This window comes from Andrena cerasifolii, chromosome 5 (genome assembly GCF_050908995.1).
Source record: "Andrena cerasifolii isolate SP2316 chromosome 5, iyAndCera1_principal, whole genome shotgun sequence".
NCBI classification, from domain to species: domain Eukaryota; kingdom Metazoa; phylum Arthropoda; class Insecta; order Hymenoptera; family Andrenidae; genus Andrena; species Andrena cerasifolii.
This window is the reverse complement of record NC_135122.1, coordinates 5,991,900-6,018,267: the sequence shown is the minus strand read 5'-3', so window position 1 is coordinate 6,018,267 and position 26,368 is coordinate 5,991,900. Positions and strand designations below refer to the sequence as shown.

General features: G+C 43.9%; 6 protein-coding genes and 1 long non-coding RNA gene across 20 annotated transcripts in view; 4 read left to right on the top strand and 3 right to left on the bottom strand.

Moving 5' to 3' along the window:
- LOC143369411 (kin of IRRE-like protein 3) overlaps positions 1-2,285 on the bottom strand; it is a 137,883-nt gene extending 135,598 nt beyond the window's left edge. For 2 of the 4 annotated variants that reach the window (XR_013085402.1, XM_076813290.1), the window contains exon 1: positions 743-1,214. Coding sequence is in view for 2 of the 4 variants with exons in the window: in XM_076813290.1 (XP_076669405.1) it covers positions 743-800 (58 nt within the window). In the remaining 2 variants the exon portion in view is untranslated. Of the gene's footprint in view, positions 1-742; positions 1,216-2,173 lie in introns of those variants that run through there. The other 2 variants (XM_076813291.1, XM_076813292.1) reach the window with 2 other exon arrangements.
- On the top strand, positions 1,623-4,788 carry Rcc1 (Regulator of chromosome condensation 1). 5 transcript variants are annotated; one of them, XM_076813295.1, is made up of 6 exons: positions 1,623-1,905; positions 2,633-2,716; positions 3,075-3,376; positions 3,534-3,900; positions 3,983-4,255; positions 4,328-4,788. In XM_076813295.1, the coding sequence occupies exons 1-6, from the start codon at positions 1,692-1,694 to the stop codon at positions 4,513-4,515; spliced, it is 1,428 nt and encodes a 475-aa protein (XP_076669410.1). In that variant the 5' UTR covers positions 1,623-1,691; the 3' UTR covers positions 4,516-4,788. The 5 variants fall into 5 exon arrangements, with proteins under 5 accessions (XP_076669410.1, XP_076669408.1, XP_076669412.1 ...); XM_076813293.1 differs by having other exon boundaries at positions 1,638-1,905; positions 3,075-3,448; XM_076813297.1 differs by lacking the exon at positions 1,623-1,905 and adding an exon at positions 2,027-2,162 and having other exon boundaries at positions 3,075-3,448.
- A 144-nt stretch (positions 4,789-4,932) lies between these two features.
- Tim10 (translocase of inner membrane 10) lies at positions 4,933-6,101 on the bottom strand. 3 transcript variants are annotated; one of them, XM_076813300.1, is made up of 2 exons: positions 5,948-6,101; positions 4,933-5,634 (listed from the first exon to the last, which is right to left on the bottom strand). In XM_076813300.1, exon 2 carries the CDS (start codon positions 5,456-5,458, stop codon positions 5,168-5,170), a length of 291 nt encoding a protein of 96 aa, XP_076669415.1. In that variant the 5' UTR covers positions 5,459-5,634; positions 5,948-6,101; the 3' UTR covers positions 4,933-5,167. The 3 variants fall into 3 exon arrangements, with proteins under 3 accessions (XP_076669415.1, XP_076669416.1, XP_076669417.1); XM_076813301.1 differs by having other exon boundaries at positions 5,849-6,005; XM_076813302.1 differs by having other exon boundaries at positions 5,845-5,993.
- A 361-nt stretch (positions 6,102-6,462) lies between these two features.
- Positions 6,463-9,280, top strand: LOC143369413 (uncharacterized). Of its 3 annotated transcripts, XM_076813299.1 has the most exons (3): positions 6,488-7,964; positions 8,344-8,572; positions 8,745-9,280. In XM_076813299.1, exons 1-3 carry the CDS (start codon positions 6,999-7,001, stop codon positions 8,912-8,914), a joined length of 1,365 nt encoding a protein of 454 aa, XP_076669414.1. In that variant the 5' UTR covers positions 6,488-6,998; the 3' UTR covers positions 8,915-9,280. The 3 variants fall into 3 exon arrangements, 1 of the variants encoding a protein (XP_076669414.1); XR_013085404.1 differs by lacking the exon at positions 8,745-9,280 and having other exon boundaries at positions 6,463-8,236; positions 8,332-8,384; XR_013085403.1 differs by lacking the exon at positions 8,745-9,280 and having other exon boundaries at positions 6,464-8,236; positions 8,344-8,384.
- A 7,789-nt stretch (positions 9,281-17,069) lies between these two features.
- On the bottom strand, positions 17,070-17,657 carry LOC143368911 (uncharacterized). Its single transcript, XR_013085306.1, has 2 exons — positions 17,521-17,657; positions 17,070-17,319 (listed from the first exon to the last, which is right to left on the bottom strand). It is a non-coding gene; the product is annotated as an uncharacterized LOC143368911 (long non-coding RNA).
- Positions 17,658-17,771: 114 nt separating this feature from the next.
- On the top strand, positions 17,772-20,165 carry Mst (misato mitochondrial distribution and morphology regulator). 2 transcript variants are annotated; one of them, XM_076812120.1, is made up of 5 exons: positions 17,772-17,911; positions 18,341-18,421; positions 18,493-18,936; positions 19,013-19,817; positions 19,883-20,165. In XM_076812120.1, the coding sequence occupies exons 1-5, from the start codon at positions 17,834-17,836 to the stop codon at positions 20,089-20,091; spliced, it is 1,617 nt and encodes a 538-aa protein (XP_076668235.1). In that variant the 5' UTR covers positions 17,772-17,833; the 3' UTR covers positions 20,092-20,165. The 2 variants fall into 2 exon arrangements, with proteins under 2 accessions (XP_076668235.1, XP_076668236.1); XM_076812121.1 differs by lacking the exon at positions 17,772-17,911 and having other exon boundaries at positions 18,357-18,421; positions 18,530-18,936.
- Positions 20,166-20,267: 102 nt separating this feature from the next.
- On the top strand, positions 20,268-22,132 carry LOC143368910 (calcium and integrin-binding family member 2). Of its 2 annotated transcripts, XM_076812123.1 has the most exons (4): positions 20,268-20,556; positions 21,247-21,367; positions 21,448-21,616; positions 21,882-22,132. In XM_076812123.1, the coding sequence occupies exons 1-4, from the start codon at positions 20,471-20,473 to the stop codon at positions 22,097-22,099; spliced, it is 594 nt and encodes a 197-aa protein (XP_076668238.1). In that variant the 5' UTR covers positions 20,268-20,470; the 3' UTR covers positions 22,100-22,132. The 2 variants fall into 2 exon arrangements, with proteins under 2 accessions (XP_076668238.1, XP_076668237.1); XM_076812122.1 differs by having other exon boundaries at positions 21,448-22,008.
- Positions 22,133-26,368: the final 4,236 nt, after the last annotated feature.

The window sequence follows — 26,368 nt, the reverse complement described above, 5'->3', positions numbered from 1 at the left end:
GGCATGGACGAAGCGAGTTCGAGGTAAGTACATGTGTTGTACAGTGCGTAGCCCGTGCCCTTTCCGACGATTCCGGAAGGACGAAGATCTCGAGAACCGAGGGACCGCGAGGAATTGAGAAAGAGAGCGGGGCAAAGGACCCGGAAATGTTCGATATCGGTCCGACTGGTTCCTCGAGGGCCTCGAAGGAGCGCGGAGATTTGGAAAGCAAGAGAATACGGCGGGAGCTGATGCTTTCTTCGCAGGTGAATGGCTTCCGACAATAGTATTGTGTTTCTTAAAAGCACGTGCAAGCCTGGCGAACGATGCGGCGGCTCGCATCCGTGAAACCACTCAGCCTGATTGAGAGAACGCGAGGGCGGTCCACCTCGCACGATCGAATCTATTCGATTCGATTAGACTCGGTTGCCGTACGGCTCCGGCCGAACGGGCCGACTTCATTTGCGGGGACGAGGCACAGAAACTTCGTTGTCGAAGATTTAACGGTGACTCAACAAGTCTCGCGAGGCCCGACGAACCATGCACGCTTCAATATGCATCACACCGTAAATACGTACGAATAAGTGAATTCTGGCGCCTCGCGGGAACGCCGTATAGGTTACGCAAGCTGGCCGAGCTTTCGCGCGCAAAAGTTTCGAGGTTAACCTTCCGACCGAAGGTTCCTCTCTGTCCACGGGGAAAGTGCTTGAACTCGCCACCGTAGATCATTATCTGACATAAAAATCATTGTTTCCAAACTCACCGCCGATGAGAATATGCACGAGGAGCGGAAGAAATCGGTAGCGGCGTGTTCTCGACATGATGCCCGGGTCCTCTACATGAACCGCTGCTCCCGCCGTGGAGACGTCGATCGTCCAGTCCTCCGCGATCTCTTTGTCGTCTTGGCAAGAAGACAGCTGCTCGAGGAAGAACACAAACTCTCGCGTGTATTCGGAGAGGCAACACGGCCGAGTAAAGAAACGATTATTCCCTGCGCGCTTTGTTTACGTATAGGAATGAAGCGACGTCGGGCACGATAGATCGACAAGCGCGGAATAGGTCGAAGCGGGGAAGTCGATCGGTACGGGCAATGGCGAAGAGAAGTTGCGCGGACCAAGTCTCGGCTTCGACTGGCGCGCGGCGTCGCGACGTATCTGACCCTCTGATAACCGGCCGGCCCCCCTCTGGTTCAACCGCCTCCCCTCGCGCTGCCTCGCACACTGCGTATCGTTAACCAAGAGACACGAACCCCCCGTCGAGGCACGCTCCCCCACCACCTACTAATTTGCGATTTAGCATGAATCGTGGTCGCGCGTCACCTCGCCGAAAGGACAATGAATTTATACCACGGAGTAACTCGAGGCGCCGAGGAACCACGTGTTACCGTCGCGACGATGCGACCATACAACGCGACGAAACGCCACGCGAAGATTGCTACGATGTCGCGCACGTATAATCCAAATCGCAGCACGCGACCGTTTATCTGCAATTCGAAGTTGTTATTACGATCGATGCTCCGCTGCTTTTTCAACACCGTCGTGTCGAACTTCAAATCCTTACGACTTACCTAATTAATTTAAGCGGAGCCGTTCTTTTGCCTCGCTGCTCGCGCCACTCGTAATTTTCCTGTTCCATTAATCCCGAATGGAGTCACGGACTCGATAGAAGACGACTCTGCCGCTGTTCGAGGGCAAAGATTCATTCGCGAGTAAATGGGAAAGTGCAGAGGGGCGAACGGAAACGACGTTCAATTTTTTACCACTCCGCGACGCTTTACGAAGACCTATCAAGCATCGCCTCTTTGTTCCAGCTGTATTAATGCTGCAGCGGACTCGCAGTCATTGCTTGCCGTTTACTTTCGGTTTAATGCGGCCGTTTTCAGCGACGAACGGGAGGAGAGAAGTACGATGCGAACACCAGTCTCAGGTAATTGCGACTCTGTAAGTCGGAGAATTTCAAAGTGTTACCAACCCAAACAACTGAGATTTCAATGGCACAACAGTAATCGCGAGTCGAAGGTTAAGGGGCGAGTTGTTCGGTGAACGGGATAACGTGAGTTTACCGAAAGTTTGAGAGTGTTGCTACGACTAGAATAAGACACAGACGTCGGGATTATGTTTGTAAGATTTGAAGAGGATCGAATGATGCCCACAACACATTTATCAATCATAATATTATGAAAGGTATGGCTTACCTTGTGTACCGTTAATAAATATCGTATCCTTTCAATGAATGTATGCGAAGACATTCGTAGGCTATTGTACTAGACAGGCGTGGTGCCAGGATAAGGAGGAAGGGATACGATTTCCGTTACAAGGATACGCGTTTGATCGGTCGGAAGTGAGACGGGCCGGTAGTTAAAAATTCGTCGAAGATATTAAACGCGTGATGAAGGTTTTACCGTACAAACCGGATGTTAGCGCCTCTCGCGAGTTGCGCAACAGTCGCCAGGCTTAGCAGCGTTGCAACTTTTTGGCGCCAACTGACATTCCGACTGCAAGGCGCCTGTGTATTCCAGTTCCGCGACAATCACACTGAGAAATCAGTACGTACGCGAACGGGGGATATTAAAAACGGCCGTTCGTTCATACGTTACAGTCATAATAACGTTGCAGCACGCGCAGATCTAAACATAACCTCGGTATGGTTTCAGTGCCGCCAAGGAGAGCATCGAAACGGGCCGCTGAAACTCCTGGGAGGAGCACGAAGGAACCGAAGCAGTTAAAGCAAAGAATAGGTGAGCATCTCCTTCTGTTTACGTCGCATACCCATCGCGGCCGTATCGCCCGCGTAGAAATTGCCGCCAATCCGGGAGAATCTTATCGAAAAGGAGTAAAGCCACGATGCACATGGATATGTTTGAGCTTCACGATCGATAGAAGTAATTTACAGTTTCTCTTAAGCTGATATCGGACTCTCGTCTCGAGAAACCGTCGGCACGATTGTTTCTGCCCTGGCGTTACGAATATAACGTGCACGACGATTTACGTGCGCGCGGATCTGCAGGAGCGTGATTGTGCCCTTTTTATTTTCAAATCATCATCCACTAACGTGATATCTAAACGTTCGCATACAATTTCACGTTTCACGTACAGCTGTAAAACCTGACTTACGGCGATCTCTGACCAGCGGTGTGGTGCTGGTGTTCGGACAAGGTGATGTGGGGCAGCTCGGTTTAGGAGAGGATATCATCGAAAAGATACGGCCAGCGGTTGTCCCAGGGTATCAGGATGTGGTGGCCATAGCAGCTGGGGGCATGCACAACGTGTGCCTGAGGGAGACTGGAGAGATAGTAACGTTCGGATGCAACGACGAAGGAGCACTGGGACGCGACACGTCCGCCGAAGGGTCTGAAACTAAACCAGGCCCTGTCAACCTGCCTGGCAAAGTCATTCAGGTGACGGCTGGTGATTCCCATAGCGCCGCTTTGTTAGAAGATGGAAGAGTTTTTGCATGGGGCTCTTTCAGGGTATAATTTTCTTTTCGTTTGATATCTTATCGGTTAACTGTCTCGTGATGGACTGGATTGTAAAGAGCCAAAATATGCTTTCAAGGATTCCCATGGGACTATGGGCCTAACGTTGAAGGGGAACGAACAATTCCCGATAGAAATGCTGCCCAATGTAAAGATAGTAAAAATAGCATCTGGTGCTGATCATTTAGTGTTACTTAATAAAAACGGGCACGTGTACACGTGCGGATGCGGGGAGCAAGGTCAGTTGGGACGAGTAGCTGCCAGAGCAGCTAGCAGAGATACGCGCCATGGTATGGGCCCACTGTTAGCGCCGGCTAGAGTCGAATTCAAAATTACCAAGAAACTCGAGTTCGGTGATATATGGGCTGGAACCTACTGCACATTCGCTAAGGAATATCACTCGGGAGATATATATGTATTCGGTTTAAATAATTACCATCAAATTGGTAAGTACGGAATGAATGATAATGGAAGAGCGAGTATAACAAAAGATGCTACTTATGTTTAACTGGTACAAAATAATTTCAGGTCTAAAGGAGCCTAGGACTCATTTCCATCCACAAATATCGAAAACCTTCAGTGGAAAGATTTGGAAACATATTAGTAGCGGGCAACATCATACTATCGCCCTAGACAATTCCGGTCAAGTATTTGTTATGGGTCGTAAAGAATACGGCCGTCTCGGACTCGGATCTAATTGCTCGGATGCGAAAGAATTAACGGCAGTCCCTGCCGTAAGTTCCTTCAAGTGTGTCGACGTTGCGGCGGGTAGCGCCCAATCTTTCGCTGTTACAGAATCAGGTAAATTCTCTTTTGTCATTGTTTGAATTATGCGGATGTGCAATAGTGGTGTAACACCGTTCATATGCGCAGGAGATTTATACTCGTGGGGCATGGGGACGAGCGGACAGCTAGGTACAGGGGAAGAAGACGTCGAAGAACCTGCGCTAGTTAAAGGAAAGCAACTAGAAGGGAAAACAATAATACGCGTGGCGGGCGGAGGTCAGCATACGTTGACACTAGCGACAATCCATCCAGCGAAGGAACAGACTGCTGGTTAATGATGTTCTTTATTAAGTTTGAAGTATCTCTGTGTGATAAAAATATTCACAACGAAAGAAAAAAAAAATGTTTACTCGATGACCATTTGATTCTCCTCGCGTAAAAATCAGATTAAAGGGGAAAGTGTAATTGAGAATATTTTTCACGGTATATTGTAATTTTGACATTTACATACGATACTTAAATCTGTACATAATTTGTTGTGCTACCAAAAATTGCATCATTATGCTTGTAATAATTAATATATAAATAAACATTTTTCTACATGTGAACCATATTTTCTTTGCCAATGGTAACTGGTAGCCATTTTCACGTAAATATCATTGAAATTTTCAAAACCTATCGGAAGTCCCTCTCGTAATGAAAGACGACTCCTTTCAAACTTACGATTTTGAAGAAATCATTGATAGTACTTAAAAAAAACATTTTATTCATAGCTGCATAGCTAAATACAGAAGGAAGTTTTTATTACAATTTATTCTAGTTTACATAAACTACAGAAATAAGTTATAACCCTAGGAACTCGATATCGATACCGCTATCAAATTGTGTCTCTTATGAAGGGCGCTAGTTACCTAGAGGAAAAATTCCTAAATGCTTATGTAAAATTTATATGAACCTCTTCCTCAGCAAAATGTTACTTCACTTTACTTAATTTGTCTTTGGTTGTTCCGCAACTTTGCCCTTTAAGAAAGTATCTTCTTGCATTGAGATTTGCGTCAGCTTTTTCCCAATACGTTCATGAACATCCAGGTATTTAGCGATACAGCGATCAAGACATATCGATTCTCCCTTGCTCAGCTCTGGCTCGACGTATTTCGGTGGAATACACTTTCTGTGACACGCAGATGTCATACGATTGTACATATCGGACATCATCTCTATTTCTAGGTCTTGCACTAATTTCATTTGATCTTCATCGAGTTGAGGTAAGCCAGCCATGTTTATAATTTAATCGCTTTTTACTTTACAATATTTAAAGCCTTAAACAGACGCTCTACTCAACCATAGTAGCATTGCGTATACGCTCTCTTGCTTTCATATTTCTATATCTCTTCTCATCTACGTGTCTCTTAGAATATACGAAACTGTATATCCCCGAAACAGCAATTATAACCCTGTAAAAGAATGATCGCACGGAAGATGAGTATTAACTTTAGTGCATAAATGGCGTAGAAGTAGTAAATGTCCCCAGGTGAATAAAGAAACGCGGACATTATTTACTGTTACGCAAACATTACTCGTACACTTATTCTTACTAACAGTTAACCATAAATGAAAAGTCTAATACGGAAAATAGCGACCACAAATGGTTTAGCTTCGCGTACCTACCATCCAATCCCTATTTTCGTCACGGTTGGTAACCCCATTGTTTTTTAATTTATGTTACTACGTATTTCTATAATACTAAACTAATAAACTTTTGTATACCTGTTCAATCATGCAACCATGCGACTACGTGACCTTTACTCCATTTACACAACTTGAATCCTTTTCCCATTGACTTGCTGGATAGGCGGAAGGGACGGGTGAGAGGAAGAGAGAAGGAGAAACAGTGAGGAACAAGATAAAGAGATGTATGGGCAACGTAAAATTTTACGAACCAGTACCTTGATAAAAATTCAAACTAGATCCACTATAGAGCGAATTCCACTTACGCCCAAATCGCCCGTGAATTTCATTAGGGTAGGTTTCCTTATACGCGACTGGACGCATCGTCAAGAATTTCGAAGTCAATTTTCTCGAAAATGAAGCGCAATATCAAAAAATTTTATTCTTTTTTCTCGACTTATTTACTTGTTATAAGTCGAAAAGAAAGTGTAACCTTTTTTCATATCGCGCTTCATTTTCGAGAAAATCGACTTTGAAATTCTTGACGATGCGTCCAGTCGCGTATAAGGAAATCTACCCTAATGAAATTCACGGACGATTTGGGCGTAAGTGGAATTCGCCCTTAGAGGCAGTAAAATGATTGGTCAAAAAGACTGCTGTTAATAAAAACTTTAATAATTTTCGGAGTACAAAATAGTATTTTGTATCGCCTATTTAGTTCACACGCATTCTAACCTCTCTCATTAATATTCGCACGTTCGTTATTTACGGTTTCAAGGTAAATTATGAAAACCTAGTGAATTATAAGTTTCATAAGAGCACGGGCTGATCATTCAATGTCGTATGTAATATTGACATAAGCTTTAATCTTTAATCGTAATTGATCGCAACAGAATTGGCATCGAGAGTAAAAGCACGATCATAGAAAAGGTAATTTTATATTCCGTTCAACAGTTTAGAAGTAGCGGTACGTAGCATGATACCTTCTCTGTTGTATTTTTGAAATTTGACACTATGTTCGATGATTAAGAACCTAACATGCTGATGAAAAGAAATAATAATATCGTAAAGCAAGCTCGAAAAATCTGGACTAAGTGGAAATACAATTTTATATGAGTCAGGGACAAGTGTATATATTAAATCTAGAAACATGTTAAGAGAAAGCAATATTTTCACGCACAATATCGATATCGCATGGAAGACGTTCGTCCGAGAATCTGGCGACGTTCCCCAAACGTCCTCAAAAAAGAAAGACTATCGATTAAGATTCCAAGGAAACCAAGCGAAGAAGGTCTACGAAGAAATAATAAATCTAGAGGGCAATGCGAATGTACAGTCCGAAAAGCATAAGGCGTGCAAACCGAGAACGTCTGTTCAAAACAATACGACTTCGAAGTCGACTGTTTCCATTGAGAAGGCCAAAAAGGGTGAACTCCCCGAGGAGAAGGCTACGATTAATAGCATATTGAAAGCTGTAGAGCAAAAAGATATGAAATTTTTAACGAGGCACGTAACGCAAGACAATGTTAATTTAACGGACAATTTTGGTTGGACCCCTCTAATGTCAGCTGCATACTGTGGCCACTTAGACGTCGTTAAAGTCTTATTAAGTCTTGGAGCTAACAAGAGACCTAGAGAGAAATCTGGACTGACTGCGGCTCAACTAGCTTTAAAGAAGAATTACTTAAGCATTGTTGCCCTGCTCAGAAGGAAAACAGAATCTAGAGCCCATAAAGGTTCTGCAGAAGTAAATAGTAGGGACACGAGCACAGACGCAAGCACAGAGTTAATAGAACCGTTGAAACATTGCGATGGAAACGTACACAAAAGTACTCGTAATGAACATTCACAAGGAACTACAGCATTTTACTGCGAAATTTGTAAGAGTAACTTTTACCAAACAACTTGGAAGAAACATCAGACATCCACGCTCCATGTATTCAGTACAAAGCCAAAGCTACCGAACGCCATGTATGGAATATCGAAGCAAAACAAAGGTTATCAAATGCTTTTAAACACTGGTTGGGACGAAGAAGGTGGTCTTGGTCCTTCGGGGCAAGGAATACAGTATCCCATTAAAACGTGTCTGAAGACTGATAGGAAAGGAATAGGCCAAGCGAATGAGAAAGAGTATAGAGTAACTCACTTTAAACCTGGAGACACTACAGCAGTTAAGAACCATAAGTATAAAGGGCAACCAAAAGGCCTAAAGAAGAAAGACAGAGAGAAATTATTAAATAGAGAAGTTAGGAAAGAGAGAGCATTGCGTATTGCTTTGTCTTAAAGTTCAAGAAATTTCAGAATTTTCTAAACTAATGTTTCGCTTTCTTTCTAAGACTGAGCGCACTGTCATTGTTACACTTACTGCCTATTTTATACATACGATATGTAAGTCAATGATTTACTTCATGTTTTACATACTTTGCTAAGATTTGTGTAAGAATCTTTTCCGAAGACGGTGGTATTCAAACAACTGATTATAGTTTTTGTTGCAGATGATGCTTAGTCCGAAAGAGGCATTAAAACATATACAACAGGTGGAGGAAAAGGCAGGGGAGATTCTCACGGATGGACAAGAAATAGTTGCTTTAGATAAAAGACGAAACGACGATCGAGTTGGAATGAGGGCATTGCAGAAAGAGAAGTGTCGGAAAGCTTGGGTAACTGTAGGGCCATTGCTGCTTAAAATGCCATCTAAAACTGCAGAGGAATTACTTACGAAAGGTTGTCATTCATTTTCTGAAACATTTGTATTAGCCTATTCAGGACGAGCGCGAGAAAACCCTACCAATCGGCAAAGCTCGGAACAAACACGAGCCGAGTGCGAGGAGAAATACGGCGCTCGTCCTGAATGGGTTCAATAAGTGATACCTATTTTTAACTTCCTACATTGCAGATCAAATGGAGTGCGACATTGAAATCAGCAAGATTAGAAGCGAGCTGAAAGTTAAAGTGAACGAATTAAGAGACTTGGAACTTAATCCATCTGTTCCAGGCTTGATGTTGCAACCTATGTCTTATAAAGAAATGTTTGCAATAAAACATGCCTGGGGTGAAGGTTCTTAAATCTGCACAAGTCCTGTATTATCGGGAAAACTTTATTTTAAGTACATTTCTATACTCGCTGTTTATTTCTGCAAAAGTTCATATTGTTTGCGTAAGCTTTGAATAATATTTAAGCTCATTACAGAACCATACATCGCTTTCGTCATATAAATTTTAGAAACCCGGAAAATGTATTTAATTTAGTAATATACCTTGGATATAAAAATGTGTATGTTTACTTTATAATGTGATCAAACTTATTTTGGTAATATACGTGAATTCGTAGAGATTTATCATTTTTGCAAACAACTGTTTTTATATGTTTTACATGGGTAGGATTGTATAAAGTGTAAAATAAAAGAGGAATAAAGTTAAGTTTCGGATGTACAGTGGCGTGCAAAAGTAACGAAAATTCAAAAAACCCGTTTGCAGATTTAAGTAAGTTATATACGTGCTTAAATCGCTGATTTCGGGAATTTCGCGATTTTCGACTTTATTCTGCGATATTTAAGCGTTTATAGCTCAGAGTAACGTTAACCGATTTTGATGAAATTTTAGGCACATTCCGCCCAAGTGCATTTTTTTCAAAACAACGAATCACGTCACTTAGCAAACTGATCCTTCTAGATTCTAAAAAAAACTCAAGCCGTTTGGATTAATTTTAAAAAAGTTGTCATTCAGTATAGTATGTCCTCCTCTGTACTTGGTTACAATAGCATGTCCAACTTCCAAGCATTGTTGTCGAGTTATTATTATAATTTTGCAGATTCTAACTTATATTACTAATTACATACTTTCAGTGATACCTATATTACAATAATGCAAAAAGTATTTATGTAATTATAAAGTACCATTGAATGTTTGAACCTGTTTTTCTCAAAAACGCTAAAAGTGGACATACAATATGTGTGCACTAATTGTAAGCCATCGATGTACAATAGGAAATTTTTTTTCAATGTAGGTTAGTCCGTTGTTGTTCTAACTGCCTGAATTACTATGACATAAATACGACAGCGATTTCAAGTGATGTATATGTAACGATAATAGCGTTAATTTAGTAAATGTATACAATTCCCAGCAGTTCCTATGTCAATGTATGCCTAAAATGAATATAACCTAACCTACAATCGTCCGAAAATGCATACATTGACTCCATCATGCTTTTATTGTGGCTCGTATATCCAGCTATCGCTTCAGTTTTGCTATGAATCCACGTTGACAGAAGAACATGAAGTGGAAAGAGGTATACTAAATTTCAGCTTCAAAGGCATCGCCTTAAAGTTGCAAATAAGAGGCGCTCCAAAATTCTGCGTCTCTTCGTTAAACAGTCACTGCCTCGAAACATCTGCGCCACTTTTCGCTCTTTGATTTGCTCTCCGGAGACGTTACTTTGTGCCATCTCTTTCGACGGCATGTTCTCCTGTTACAAAGCCCAATTTTGTGCATTCTGAAAATTTTTGCCAGATTTTGGCCCAGGTATCAGGAGAACATGAAGCGAAAAGAGGTATTCTGAATTTCAGCTGCGAAGGCATCCTCGATTCTCTCTCCGAAGACGTTACTTAGTGCCACCTCTTTCGACGGCATGTTCTCCTGTTACAAAGCCCAATTTTGTGCATTCTGAAAATTTTTGCCAGATTTTGGCCCAGGTATCAGGAGAACATGAAGTGGAAAGAGGTATACTAAAGGGTATAGCCGGTTAAGATGATAAAATGTGTCCTTGAACCGAATTCGACTCACGATGAATCATTCGAAAGCTTATTAAAAAAGAAACATTTGTGGCAATTTTCAACTTCGTATCTCCACCCGGAGGGTAGTAAAGGGCAAAAATAGGAAATCAGGTTTTTGCCGAATTTCTCCTATACTAGGGGATGAAAAATTTTGAAAAAAATCAGAGACATTTCTGTTTTCGGGGCACATATTAGAGAATTGTTTCAGATTTTTAAATTGAAAAACCAAGCTGTGAAAAATAAAAAACGCCAAAAAATGCTGAAAAATGCTGATTGTGCATCGAAGCAAGCTTGGCACTATAATTATATTTTTACTGTAAGTACGTGTGATTGTTACTATTGTCCTGAATTTTTTTCAGATTTTTCAATTGAAAAACCAAGCTGTGAAAAATAAAAAACGCCAAAAAATGCTGAAAAATGCCGATTGTGCATCGAAGCATGCTTGGCACTATAATTATATTTTTACTGTAAGTACGTATGATTGTTACTATTGTCCTGAATTTTTTTCAGATTTTTCAATTGAAAAACCAAGCCGTGAAAAATAAAAAACGCCAAAAAATGCTGAAAAATGCCGATTATGTATCGAAGCATGCTTGGCACTATAATTATATTTTTACTGTAAGTACGTATGATTGTTACTATTGTCCTGAATTTTTTTCAGATTTTTCAATTGAAAAACCAAGCCGTGAAAAATAAAAAACGCCAAAAATTGCTGAAAAATGCCGATTGTGTATCGAAGCAGGCTTGGCACTATAATTATATTTTTACTGTAAGTACGTATGATTGTTACTATTGTCCTGAATTTTTTTCAGATTTTTCAATTGAAAAACCAAGCCGTGAAAACTAAAAAACGCCAAAAAATGCTGAAAAATGCCGATTATGTATCGAAGCATGCTTGACACTATAATTATATTTTTACTGTAAGTACGTATGATTGTTACTATTGTCCTGAATTTTTTTCAGATTTTTCAATTGAAAAACCAAGCCGTCAAAAATAAAAAACGCCAAAAATTGCTGAAAAATGCCGATTGTGTATCGAAGCAGGCTTGGCACTATAATTATATTTTTACTGTAAGTACGTATGATTGTTACTATTGTCCTGAATTTTTTTCAGATTTTTCAATTGAAAATCCAAGCCGTGAAAAATAAAAAACGCCAAAAATTGCTGAAAAATGCCGATTGTGTATCGAAGCATGCTTGGCACTATAATTATATTTTTACTGTAAGTACGTATGATTGTTACTATTGTCCTGAATTTTTTTCAGATTTTTCAATTGAAAAACCAAGCCTCTGATTTTTTTCAAAATTTTTCATCCCCTAGTATAGGAGAAATTCGGCAAAAACCTGATTTCCTATTTTTGCCTTTTACTACCCTCCGGGTGGAGATACGAAGTTGAAAATTGCCACAAATGTTTCTTTTTTAATAAGCTTTCGAATGATTCATCGTGAGTCGAATTCGGTTCAAGGACACATTTTATCATCTTAGCCGGCTATACCCTTTAGTATACCTCTTTCCACTTCATGTTCTCCTGATACCTGGGCCAAAATCTGGCAAAAATTTTCAGAATGCACAAAATTGGGCTTTGTAACAGGAGAACATGATGTTGAAAGAGGTGGCACTAAGTAATGTCTTCGGAGAGAGAATCGAGGATGCTTTCGAAGCTGAAATTCAGAATACCTCTTTTCGCTTCATGTTCTCCTGATACCTGGGCCAAAATCTGGCAAAAATTTTCAGAATGCACAAAATTGGGCTTTGTAACAGGAGAACATGATGTCGAAAGAGGTGGCACTAAGTAATGTCTTCGGAGAAAGAATCGAGGATGCCTTCGAAGCTGAAATTCAGAATACCTCTTTTCGCTACATGTTCTCCTGATACCTGGGCCAAAATCTGGCAAAAATTTTCAGAATGCACAAAATTGGGCTTTGTAACAGGAGAACATGCCGTCGAAAGAGGTGGCACTAAGTAACGTCTTCGGAGAGAGAATCGAGGATGCCTTCGAAGCTGAAATTCAGAATACCTCTTTTCGCTTCATGTTCTCCTGATACCTGGGCCAAAATCTGGCAAAAATTTTCAGAATGCACAAAATTGGGCTTTGTAACAGGAGAACATGCCGTCGAAAAAGGTGGCACTAAGTAACGTCTTCGGAGAGAGAATCGAGGATGCCTTCGAAGCTGAAATTCAGAATACCTCTTTTCGCTACATGTTCTCCTGATACCTGGGCCAAAATCTGGCAAAAATTTTCAGAATGCACAAAATTGAGCTTTGTAACAGGAGAACATGATGTCGAAAGAGGTGGCACTAAGTAATGTCTTCGGAGAGAGAATCGAGGATGCTTTCGAAGCTGAAATTCAGAATACCTCTTTTCGCTTCATGTTCTCCTGATACCTGGGCCACAATCTGGCGAGAATTTTCAGATATCTCTAAAATCAGGCTTCGTAACAGGATAACATGACGTGGAAAGAGGTAGCGCAAAATAATGTCTCTGAAGAGAAGTAGAAGCCTTGAACGAAAGTCGATAGAGTTTGAGAGTATTGAATGGCATATTTAAAGTAGTGCTTTAATGCGAAGATTTTTAAAACCACTCTGCTTGGAAGGATCTTTTTAGGTGTTCTTTTTAGCATATCTTTTATATGTGATTTGGAATAGGAAGGAGTAAGTAGTGCTCGTTAAATAAAAAAACTCTTTTACCACTTAACTGCAATTTATTCAAATAAGTGAAATGCAATACAATGAAATGTTACAAGTGTAACTGGGTTAGGTCTGGGTTAGGGGAGGGTTAGGGGTATCCGTAAGGGATTTCTCCACGTAAAAAAAAAAAAAGGTCTGGGTTAGGTCTGGGTTCGGCTGAAGCAGTATCTTGTGCAAATTTCATATCAATGAACCCAGTCGAAAATGCAGCCGGTTTAACGTCTTCTATGTAAAAATTCCTTACCTGTAAAGCAGAAATATACACGATTAATAATCGCTCTAGTTACAGTATGTGAGATTAGTTACATCGCATTGGCACACTCTAAACTCTAAACATGTCACACATATACAAGCACGCACACACGCACAGCATTTCAACAGATTTCAGAGTAGGTAATTGCTGAATTGGCCGCTTCTCGTGTCGCACCCACCGTTACCGACTGATTCTAAAATAAGATTACAGTGCTACGAGTGGTAGGAATTAATATTAAATCTTTCCGGAAACATAAAATCTAAAACGACTAATTTCAACCAACATGTTGCACAATACAATTATTCCCTTTACTAATATATTTTCATACGTGACAAAATGTTGTAACGTTTCTCCCATTTTCAATAATAGACAAGTCAAGTTACTAAAAATATTTTTCTTCTTACAGGTTGTAACTTCGGAATATTTCGACGGAATGATGGAAACCTTGATAGTAATCACAAGAAAATAGTGACTTTATATACCTTATACTTTATTGTAACACTGTAAAGGCCTTTTATGCAAATAAAATGAAAGAAACTTGAAACAAACTGTATTATTATTCAGAAATACCTTTTACATATTCCTATCCAAATTTCAAATATCTATGGTATTTCCTTAAGAATACCATAGATTTCCTTTGTTAATAAGTCGATATTGAAGAAAATTTTGAAAATTCAGAAATTACAAGCTTCGAGTCTTTCAAAAGCATCACATTAACCGAGAACTGTTTAAAGGCCCATGAAAGGCGTAGCTCTTGTTTGCTACTTTAAGGCGAAGCCTTCGAAGCTGAAATTCAGAATACCTCCTTTCGCTTCATGTTCTCCTGATACCTGGGCCAAAATCTGGCAAAAATTTTCAGAATGCACAAAATTGGGCTTTGTAACAGGAGAACATGCCGTCGAAAGAGGTGGCACTAAGTAACGTCTTCGGAGAGAGAATCGAGGATGCCTTCGAAGCTGAAATTCAGAATACCTCTTTTCGCTTCATGTTCTCCTGATACCTGGGCCAAAATCTGGCAAAAATTTTCAGAATGCACAAAATTGGGCTTCGTAACAGGATAACATGATGTCGAAAGAGGTGGCACTAAGTAACGTCTTCGGAGAGAGAATCGAGGATACCTTCGAAGCTGAAATTCAGAATACCTCTTTTCGCTTCATGTTCTCCTGATACCTGGGCCAAAATCTGGCAAAAATTTTCAGAATGCACAAAATTGGGCATTGTAACAGGAGAACATGATGTCGAAAGAGGTGGCACTAAGTAATGTCTCCGGAGAGAGAATCGAGGATGCCTTCGCAGCTGAAATTCAGAATACCTCTTTTCGCTTCATGTTCTCCTGATACCTGGGCCAAAATCTGGCAAAAATTTTCAGAATGCACAAAATTGGGCTTTGTAACAGGAGAACATGCCGTCGAAAGAGGTGGCACTAAGTAACGTCTTCGGAGAGAGAATCGAGGATGCCTTCGCAGCTGAAATTCAGAATACCTCTTTTCGCTTCATGTTCTCCTGATACCTGGGCCAAAATCTGGCAAAAATTTTCAGAATGCACAAAATTGGGCTTTGTAACAGGAGAACATGCCGTCGAAAGAGATGGCACAAAGTAATGTCTCCGGAGAGGGAATCGAGGATGCCTTCGCAGCTGAAATTCAGAATACCTCTTTTCGCTTCATGTTCTCCTGATACCTGGGCCAAAATCTGGCAAAAATTTTCAGAATGCACAAAATTGGGCTTTGTAACAGGAGAACATGCCGTCGAAAGAGGTGGCACTAAGTAACGTCTTCGGAGAGAGAATCGAGGATGCCTTCGCAGCTGAAATTCAGAATACCTCTTTTCGCTTCATGTTCTCCTGATACCTGGGCCAAAATCTGGCAAAAATTTTCAGAATGCACAAAATTGGGCTTTGTAACAGGAGAACATGCCGTCGAAAGAGATGGCACAAAGTAATGTCTCCGGAGAGGGAATCGAGGATGCCTTCGCAGCTGAAATTCAGAATACCTCTTTTCGCTTCATGTTCTCCTGATACCTGGGCCAAAATCTGGCAAAAATTTTCAGAATGCACAAACTTGGGCTTTGTAACAGGAGAACATGCCGTCGAAAGAGGTGGCACTAAGTAACGTCTTCGGAGAGAGAATCGAGGATGCCTTCGCAGCTGAAATTCAGAATACCTCTTTTCGCTTCATGTTCTCCTGATACCTGGGCCAAAATCTGGCAAAAATTTTCAGAATGCACAAAATTGGGCTTTGTAACAGGAGAACATGCCGTCGAAAGAGATGGCACAAAGTAATGTCTCCGGAGAGAGAATCGAGGATGCCTTCGCAGCTGAAATTCAGAATACCTCTTTTCGCTTCATGTTCTCCTGATACCTGGGCCAAAATCTGGCAAAAATTTTCAGAATGCACAAAATTGGGCTTTGTAACAGGAGAACATGCCGTCGAAAGAGGTGGCACTAAGTAACGTCTTCGGAGAGAGAATCGAGGATGCCTTCGCAGCTGAAATTCAGAATACCTCTTTTCGCTTCATGTTCTCCTGATACCTGGGCCAAAATCTGGCAAAAATTTTCAGAATGCACAAAATTGGGCTTTGTAACAGGAGAACATGCCGTCGAAAGAGATGGCACAAAGTAATGTCTCCGGAGAGAGAATCGAGGATGCCTTCGCAGCTGAAATTCAGAATACCTCTTTTCGCTTCATGTTCTCCTGATACCTGGGCCAAAATCTGGCAAAAATTTTCAGAATGCACAAAATTGGGCTTTGTAACAGGAGAACATGCCGTCGAAAGAGGTGGCACTAAATAACGTCTTCGGAGAAAGAATCGAGGATGCCTTCGAAGCTGAAATTCAGAATACCTCTTTTCGCTTCATGTTCTCCTGATACCTGGGCCAAAATCTGGCAAAAATTTTCAGAATGCACAAAATTGGGCTTTGTAACAGGAGAACATGCCGTCGAAAGAGGTGGCACTAAGTAACGTCTTCGGAGAGAGAATCGAGGATGCCTTCGAAGCTGAAATTCAGAATACCTCTTTTCGCTTCATGTTCTCCTGATACCTAGGCCAAAATCTGGCAAAAATTTTCAGAATGCACAAAATTGGGCTTTGTAACAGGAGAACATGATGTCGAAAGAGGTGGCACTAAGTAATGTCTTCGGAGAGAGAATCGAGGATGCCTTCGAAGCTGAAATTCAGAATACCTCTTTTCGCTTCATGTTCTCCTGATACCTGGGCCAAAATCTGGCGAGAATTTTCAGATATCTCTAAAATCAGGCTTCGTAACAGGATAACATGACGTGGAAAGAGGTAGCGCAAAATAATGTCTCTGAAGAGAAGTAGAAGCCTTGAACGAAAGTCGATAGAGTTTGAGAGTCTTGAATGGCATATTTAAAGTAGTGCTTTAATGCGAAGATTTTTAAAACCACTCTGCGTGGAAGGATCTTTTTAGGTATTCTTTTTAGCATATCTTTTATATGTGATTTGGAATAGGAAGGAGTAAGTAGTGCTCGTTAAATAAAAAAACTCTTTTACCACTTAACTGCAATTTATTCAAATAAGTGAAATGCAATACAATGAAATGTTACAAGTGTAACTGGGTTAGGTCTGGGTTAGGGGAGGGTTAGGGGTATCCGTAAGGGATTTCTCCACGTAAAAAAAAAAAAAGGTCTTGGTTAGGTCTGGGTTCGGCTGAAGCAGTATCTTGTGCAAATTTCATATCAATGAACCCAGTCGAAAATGCAGCCGGTTTAACGTCTTCTATGTAAAAATTCCTTACCTGTAAAGCAGAAATATACACGATTAATAATCGCTCTAGTTACAGTATGTGAGATTAGTTACATCGCATTGGCACACTCTAAACTCTAAACATGTCACACATATACAAGCACGCACACACGCACAGCATTTCAACAGATTTCAGAGTAATATGTTAATAATTTCTGGTTTCAAACTAAAATACATTAAAAGTGTCGCATACATTTGTCAATACTTAAAAACCAAGGAGCCCAGTTAGATGGCGGATATATTTAGTTTATTGTTAAAGATGGCGCGGTTTAATTCGTCACCGAGATTATAAACCCAACTGTATCCAGTATACATAGATTTACGTATGCGTAGCGCCACGCATTGGATGGTTTAACAAATTATCAGACTTTTACGTTAACCATAGAAAAATGTAGCTAGTAAACCGTATAGGATAAAACAGATTTGTATCTGCGATATACGAGTATAACCTGAAATTCAATCATTCTACCGCAATAAACAATAATTGTTGATTTAACAAAGGGAGGATGTCGTCCCGAGAAATATTAACTATCCAATTGGGACATTACTCTAACTTCATTGGCACTCATTGGTGGAACTTGCAGGTATTTGTTAAACCAAATTTTCTTTCATTTAACCCTTCAGCATGGAGGCTTTCTGTCCAGAACAGTACCTAGCTGTGGGATGAATTGCATTGGTCGAAACCTTAACCCCTGCTGTTAAGGCGTTACTGCATAGCAGACCTGAAGAAGTATTGTCACACCTCCTAATCTAACCAATCGGACTTGCATCTCTCTTAAACGGCCAGTCTCTCTCGAAGAGGGCCTCTTCATGGCAATATCTCCTTCCCAAGGCCTACAGAATGTACATGAGAAGAGCACAGCACGCCTCTAATTCGGGTGTCCAATACACCTTGGTCCCAAGCCCTACTCGTTACACCTTTGCTTCACATCCCTTAACGAGTCCTGCTAGTCATACCACGCTGAGGGGTTAAAATGTATAATGATAATTGTGTTTTCCTTTTTGGTTTTTAGGAATCTAATTTTTCCTACGATCCCGCTAACCCATCAGAAATAAATCATGATGTTCTGTATAGAGAAGGGCAAAATGCAAAGGTACGAACAAAGCAGAGAGTATAATTCTTAAAAAACTATATATCAATGCAACTGGATTATACATTTTTCAGAGGCAGACTACTTACACACCTAGACTGTTACTCGTAGATTTGAAAGGAGCACTTGGATATTTGAAAGAGGAAGGAACTTTGTATGATGGTTTAAAGCACAATGAAACACCGCTCATGTGGGATGAGGACAAAGTGGAAGTCACTAGCGAAGAGACAATTGCCAAACCCGCATTTATTAAACAATTAGACGAGTCCTCTGAAACCCTGAATCCAACGTCATCTGATTTAGAAAGCAACATTAACTCATGGGTAGATTATATGCTGCCTAGATTTCACCCTAGAACCTTGAATATAATTAAACAGTACAAGCACGATTGTACGAGCCACTCATTCAACATTTACAATTACGGAAATAATTTATGGAATACCGAAAAATTTTCGGAAGATTTCTCCGAAAGGATACGATCCTACGTCGAGGAGTGCGATTTGATGCAAGGTTTCCAGGCACGTGACTAAATGCGTTCGTATAAATGACCGTTACCACGTTATTTCCTAATATTGGAAGTATGTTGGACTGCAGGTGATTTTAGATTCCGTGGACGGTTTCGCTGGGCTCGGAGCATCGTGCGTGCAGCATTTAAAAGACGAATACGGAAAGAGCATTCTATCGTTTCCATGTATGGACAGCAGGATAACTGAACCCTCTAAGTCCGATTTGATAAAGGCACTCAATACGGCTCTGTGTTGGCAAAGCATAGGAGAACATTCTTCGTTATACAGCCCACTCTGCTGCGGACAAACGGGTTGGCCTCAAGCTGGCGATCTACGAATCTTCGACCATTTAACGTACAATTATGAACTAAGCTATCACAGTAGCGCACTGCTGGCGACTGCTCTGGATACGCTGACTATAAGGTATAGACGCAAGGAATACCCAAATGTCGTTTTAGCCGACATGTGCGCGGATCTGAATAAATTAGGCAGAAAGGCAGTGGCAACGAGTCTAACTTTGCCATTCCCAATGACGGATAAGATGGACTTGATCGACGTCCTGGACGACTTTACCGGGGAATTGTGGACGAGCCTAACGCCGAGCTGCGACATATCGATGGATAAACAAATGCAGAGCCTGGTGTTGCGAGGAATCCCCGAAGACAGATTGAAACGACCTATTGCCCAAGCGTCGAAACAAATGTCAAAGGCTGCATACAGATGCTCCACCGTGCACGAGATGATGACCCTTTATTTAGCCTGCAATTGCCATGCATCGGCGACGTACTTGTCAACCATTTCGTCGCCGCTGATGATTAAGCATCCGTACCCGAAAATTTTCAGTAACAACGTCGCTGGAACCGGAGACATTGTTGGGTGGCCCGTAGGAGCAGGTGCTTAAACGAATTACTGCGAACTTTCACGTGGTTGAATTTTTCTAACTAATTCTCTTTCGTAGACGTCCAGTCTGTTCCCGTGATGGCTGGTTTGCACAGCGGAGGCGGCCTTTCCGCGATGTACGAATCTTTGCACCAGCAACTAAGTCGAATAAAGAATATAAAGAAATTTCACGCATTTACGGACTCTGGTTTAGAAGAAGACGAGTTCAAGGAATGCCTTAACCATCTGCTCGATTGTAAAGAAAATTACGAGGATCATTATGTTTAAATTCAGCTACTTAATTTAAGTGGTGGATAAGTTATTGCGTATTTTTTTTATAATACATTTGTCTTCGAAGATAAGACGTGGGCGTTGCTTTCATTCCCTTCTGCCTCCTACTTCGTGAAAAATAATGTTAACAAGCTTGAGTCGGATAGCGCCGAATTCGACTTTTCTCGTGAATTCCTGACTGGGACGTCCCTGAAAGTGGGAGCGGCCGCGACACACCCTGGTTATTAGATTTCGTATCGAGCATTGGGGGTGCGAAAACTCAGTTGCATGTTCCAGCTCGTAAATGGAGCAGCTTTCTAGCAAACCTTTTTCGATGTGCGTACCCAGATCACGCGTTGTCGGTTGTTTCTGAGCGTACCACCTTATTCCACAGGAAATGGGAAACAAAATAGCCACGTTTACCGAGGAACAGCTAGAGGATTATCAAGATTGCACCTTCTTCACTCGCAAAGAGATCTTGAGGTATTTATGCATTCAAAGTGTTCAGAAACTTGGAAGGTACGCAGCACTTGTCAAACTGCAGCAAAGCGTTATGTATTGGTAAATGTGGGTTCGAAAAGGAATCTTCTTCAAGTAAAAACCGCGTTGCTGGCAGATTTCTAGCAGTGGCATAGACTCACAAGGGAAGATCCACATTCCACAACCCGGAAATTCAAAAAATTATGAAACTATATATAGGTATGTATTACGCTTTTTTTTGCTGCACAAATTCACCCTGAGGGGATGAATTGACTATTTTCCGATTTTGTGCTGTAACTCGCGAACTGTGACAGATAGAAAAAACGTTTTCAGGCAAAAGTTACTTCTTTTAATTAGAACTATCATTTGGTAAAAGTGATACGCGAGTTATAACACAAAATCGGAAAATAGCCCGATTTTCAAGCGTAAATTCATCCCCTTAGACTGAATTTGGGCAGTAAAAAAAATTGCGCAATACATACCTACATATTACCAGCAAAGTTTACCCCAAAGTTTAATAATTTTTTTGAATTTCCGGGTTGCAGATCTTCCCCTGCCCATCGCAGAAGCCTTCTTTATTTCTCGGCAGTGCTTCAAAACTTATTCCAATCTTGGGATTCCAAGTTTCACGTTTACCAACACCTTCAGTCTCTTACAGAACGTTGGTTTGTCCTCTGTGCGTGATTTTTTTAGGATATACAAGCGCTTTCGCGAAATGGGCAATCCCGGCGTGGTCCCACGGTCCATGACGCCGCTGCAGGCATCGACTCTTCGTATACCGCTGTCCTGCTTGACGCGTATACCGGAATTGAAGGTTGTTGGATTGACCTTACGAAGGTTCCACGGGAGGCCGAAGGTGTCTCGCCTATGAAGCTCGTAACGCTCGTGTTTCAGGAGAATCCGTTCAGGCAACGGATCTCGGAGGTGTTCACGAAACGTCCGAGTTCGGGACAGTCGTCGTCCGCCGAGGGGATCTGCTTCGAGGAGTTCCTCGAGATGATGTCGGTTTTTTCGGAGCAGGCGCCGCGGGACTTGAAGGTCTTTTACGCCTTTAAGATTTACGGTACGGACCACCACGTGAACCAGACAGCCGGACGGATCGTGAGAGAGGTTCGAGGTCGACCTCGTTGTATATGTACCTATAGCTGCTCGGTCTATGTGACGAGGGAAGTACATACGGCGTCCGTGCACGATATTCGCGTTGCACGAGAGAAGTGCTCGCCACGAATTGGCTATCGATTGTCTCTCTACGCGGTCAACTACCATTTTACGCTACAATCCCCTGGATCGGTTGCGTTCCCTTTATAACGTTCTGCAATTTTCTGCAGACTTCGACGAGGACGGTGTGTTAGGGATGGGCGATTTGGAGCGCACCTGTCGACAGTTGGTCCAAGACGACTTGAACGCCGACGAGGTGGCCACCGTGTGCAGGAAAGTCCTGGAGGAGAGCGACATCGACGGCGACGGCGTTCTGTCCTATCTGGAGTTCGAGCACGTCGTGACCAGAGCCTCGGATTTCATGGCGACATTCCACATAAGAATTTAATCCCTATCGTATCGGAAGACCAATAAAACTAACTGCCAATCCACGTGAAACCTAGACCTTACGTAGCACCAGCATCGTTTTGCATCTCGCCATCAATCTCCATTCCGATTCATCCGGTCAGGCTTATAAGGCAAGCCGCGGCGAACAGAGACGTAGCCTCCCAGCCGCTTCTTGACCTACGAATTCTAAAGCATTCGGTACGCGCGCAGAGACGGTCTTTGCTCGGGGAGAATATGCGGTTTGCCGGAATAGACGGTCGGTGGCTGACGGTAACAAGTTTCGCAAACTCACGAGGGATAATTATTGGCCCCGCGAATCTGCGGGCGCTTAGCGAAGCGCTACCATATAGTTTCTTGCGAGTCACAGATATACTTTCTTGTACGGCCTCATAAGTTGCCCCTGTTGAGCAATAACGAGCAATGCCGGGCTAAATAACCAGGCCATTCGTTCTCGCTCCGGACAGGAGCCTCCTGCGCCGCCTCGCCGAGGGGAATCTCCAATAAGATTTCGTGACTTTTACAAAGATGTATAAATCAATTTCACGTGTAACGCAGAGCCGACGAGGACGGGGAGAAAAAGCGCGCCGAAAGAGAGGCCCGATTCAACTCGTGGGACCTTGTTAGTTAAGGTTTAAGAGCGTCGTTAAAACGAACCCGTTCAATCACGATATTAAGGTGTCGCTCTTAAGTAAAACGCGTGGCTGGGTAGCCGCTCGATCTGCTCAAATAACGGCAACAAAACCTCGACGGTCAGCCGGCGGTATTGAACGAGGAAAAAGGGAGAAACGAAGAAGAAGGAGGCACTGTTCCGAAAGAACCTATCATCAGTGTCACGTGGCTCGTGGTGCGCTGCAATCGGACGTTCGATTTGACGTTTCTCTCTACCGCAATTCGTTTCTTATATTACGTTATAACTCGTCGACTTCACCCCTAAAGACACGCGGCCGGTATTAAGAGAACACCCTGTATAGAGATGGTTCTGGACCGTTCGGAGCTGCGATGGTAGCGCGACGCCGTAGTCCGGTCGTCTTAAAAAGCGGTCGAAATCGGAGATACCGCCCTGTGTTACGGAGCTCGACCAGTTATAGTCGGCCGCACGGTAACTAACCGAGTCTCGGGACCAAGGCCATCCGGTCACTTCTCATCCCTCTCTCTTCCCCGCCGGCATCCCTGCCGTTTCTCTTGTCGGCCCGTCCGGAGGCCCTCGGGGTCCGAGAGAGCCAGCCCCCTTGCCTCCTGGGTCCACCGTCGACACCCTCCGCGCCTCCCCCGTCCCTCGCACCTCTCCCCGCGAGGATCACCGCTCACCAGATACCAGAGTCTCCCCCTTGGTGATCTCCGTCGAGTAACCAACCACCTTCCACGCCAAGGTACCCGCCGCGCCGCGTGCATTCTTGGGCCTCGTCGACTTCACTCCGCTCCACTCCGCTCCGATTCAGCTCGATTCGAGCGAGCTCGGCGAGACGCGACGGAACCCCGTGGTCGCCGCGGTTCCCGTCCAGAGGAAGAGGAATGAGGAGGCAGAGATAGCGGGTGGCGGCGGCCAGAGGGAGAAGAACAGGAGGAGGCGAGGTAGCGAAGAGGAGGGGGGGGGATGATAGCGGAGGCGGTTGGCTTCGAGGGCAGATTTCAACCTAACCTTTACAGCACCCTACGTGGGCGAGTTCGAGGAGATCTCTGGAACTTTCCTCGGGCCCAGCGACGTCCTTCTCTCCAAAACTATCTCGATGCTCCGAAGAACATAAGAGGGCCTCCTCCTGACGCTCGCGTTCGATTATTCCCTCGTTCCGCGCCTCGTAAAAGTTGACGCCGCGCGCCGACACCGGTAACGTAAGTTCTTCTCGTAACGATTAAAGAATAAAAAAAAAAAAACCGTTTCGAACACACGCGAGGATCTTGAACCGACCGAAACCGGACACCGGGCTTCCATCTTTCTTCCACGCGTTATTCGCGTAGCCGGTATTCAGATTCGCCGCGAATCTCGACGTTGGGCTACCAGGTACCGTTTGATTGGCCAGGTCGCTGGAAATCGCCACCGCCTCTGGAAAAACCGCGGTCGACGCAGACGTCGGGGCAGAAACGGCAGCTGCGATTAGAATAATCGTTCGGATCCTCCGGTCAATCGAACTCTCCTCGGCTCCAAAAGTACGTTGTTTCGTTACTAGCCGCTGGAAGACCGGGACGTGGAAGGGAGTAACGACCTCGAAAATTCCAGCGTTAGAGGCTGACGTGAAACTCGGCCTTTGACGCTCGGATCTGGAGGATCGAGGGTGCTGCACCGCGGAAAGCAGATATATGCATATACCTGCGCATTGCTCTCGGTCTAGGTAGCGTCCCGACCGCTGTCTAGTCGAAATAATATTGGCGGTGTTGTGGGCACATATCGTAGTGGTTCATAAGGAGGCGAGAGAGCTTGTATATAGAGAGAACCGTCTACCAAAGAGGGGGAGGAAGGGTTCCAAGGAGCCGGTTGGCCAACGGAATGTGGCTTGACCGGCCGACCATCCCCCGCCTCCTCTACCATGGATCCATCGAGAGAACCAAAGAGAGAGACAGGGAGAGAGGGAGAGAGAGAACGAGAGCCAGATAGAGGACTGGCCCAACTGCCTTTGGATCCTAATGGGGCCCATTGGGGTGCTCGAATATTCTTTCGCTATCTCCGACCATCTTCCCTCTCAGATTTGTAATCCGGCCAGGGCGCCGTTTTTTTGACGTTCCCTCCCATGCAGGTAGTTACCTGCCGGTCCCCTGATTTTCGACGTCCCCGCTGAACGAGTCGACGGCGCGGCGTCGCTTTATTGGCTAGACTCGAGGAGGCCGGAGCCTCTAAGCCAGGGAAACGAGCCGTGATCTATCTCCCCGCGAAACGAACCGCGATTTATGCGTTCGAACGTGCGATTAGGCAGGCAGATATAGGTGCCGCGCGTATTATTGCGAGTCTATCTCGATCTGTCGCAACCGGCGGGAAGGTAATTGCAACTTCGCCGGCACGATTATCTCTCCGCGCGGGCAGCAAGGCGGCAAAAATGCCTGTGAACTATGCGCGGCTGTCCGTTGGCGACGCGAGAGGCCCGATCAAAGGAAGACGCGTCTCGCGACCCGGCCGCGCGCACGTACCGACCGCCGTCCGTTTCGCATTAACGATTCGCCGTCGAGGAAGTTTCGCAATTCGCGTAATTGTATTCTTCTAGTAGCCGCGGGTCCGCGGCGGCGACGGTTATTCCTGAAATTACGTCAGATCGCAGTGACCAGCCGGCCTGAGGTTCAGCGTTGCATTTTATTTAAAGTTCGAGGCGCCGTGAACCGGTAAAGGCCACCAGTCGAATAAAACTCCGACGACGCTACTCAAAGAGGTTTCGCAACTGGTCGCGGCCGGTAGATCAGCTTTCCGCTCAAGTACCACCTAAATTTATTCCACGAACGTTCCGCGCATTCGAAAGCCACCGGCGTATCGTCCGCGCGGAATATCATGCGATTTCCACGTTTTCGGCAAATAAATGTGCTTATCGCCGGCTCGAAAGCGACGGCTGAAGGAGGAACCAGCGACCGATAGGGGAAATATCGAGGCCGTCTATCGCGAGAGGAAGTTTCCCTCGCTAATTACTGAAATTTCGCGCCACGTCATTCCGCGCCGTGAGCCGGCGTCGCGCCAGCAAGCTTCCCTCCGAGTTTCGGTGAAAAGAGCCCGGGCCCCTTTCTCTTCTCCTTTCAGTAAAGTGGCGGTCGTTTGGCAGCGAGCCTCGCCTCGTAAGCAAGCGTGACAAGCGTAGACAGCCGTGCCAATTATTTGCACAATAACTCACGTTCGTCGTATCAACAAACAAACTGCAAACACGCGAGGCGTCGCGTCGCTCGGTTTTGTCGTTCGGCTCGCTCGCACGCGGAGCTTTTTCCTCCATTATCGTCCAGCCGCCTCGCCGTTCCCCCGCTCGGCTTACGATTCCGTGACTGTCGTTTATAAATCGGATCGACCTACGATTCCATGCGTAATTTGTTAGCTTACGATCGCGACCCGCGCACGCACGGAACTGGAAACGTGCGCGGCCGCGCTGGAAACTTCCTCGACCAGTCGGCTCCTTGGATATTCTTACCGATGCAAAACGCCCGAGCCATTGCTCTCCGCGATTACGAAACCGGCCGACTGGTTAACCCTCGTTGCCGCGATAATTCAGCCCGACTTTTGCGCCGCTCTCGATCGGTAAGCAATGAATTATCCGCGGCCACTCGCGGCCGGGGATCGGCCGCGCCGAATAATTACGGCCACCGTGAC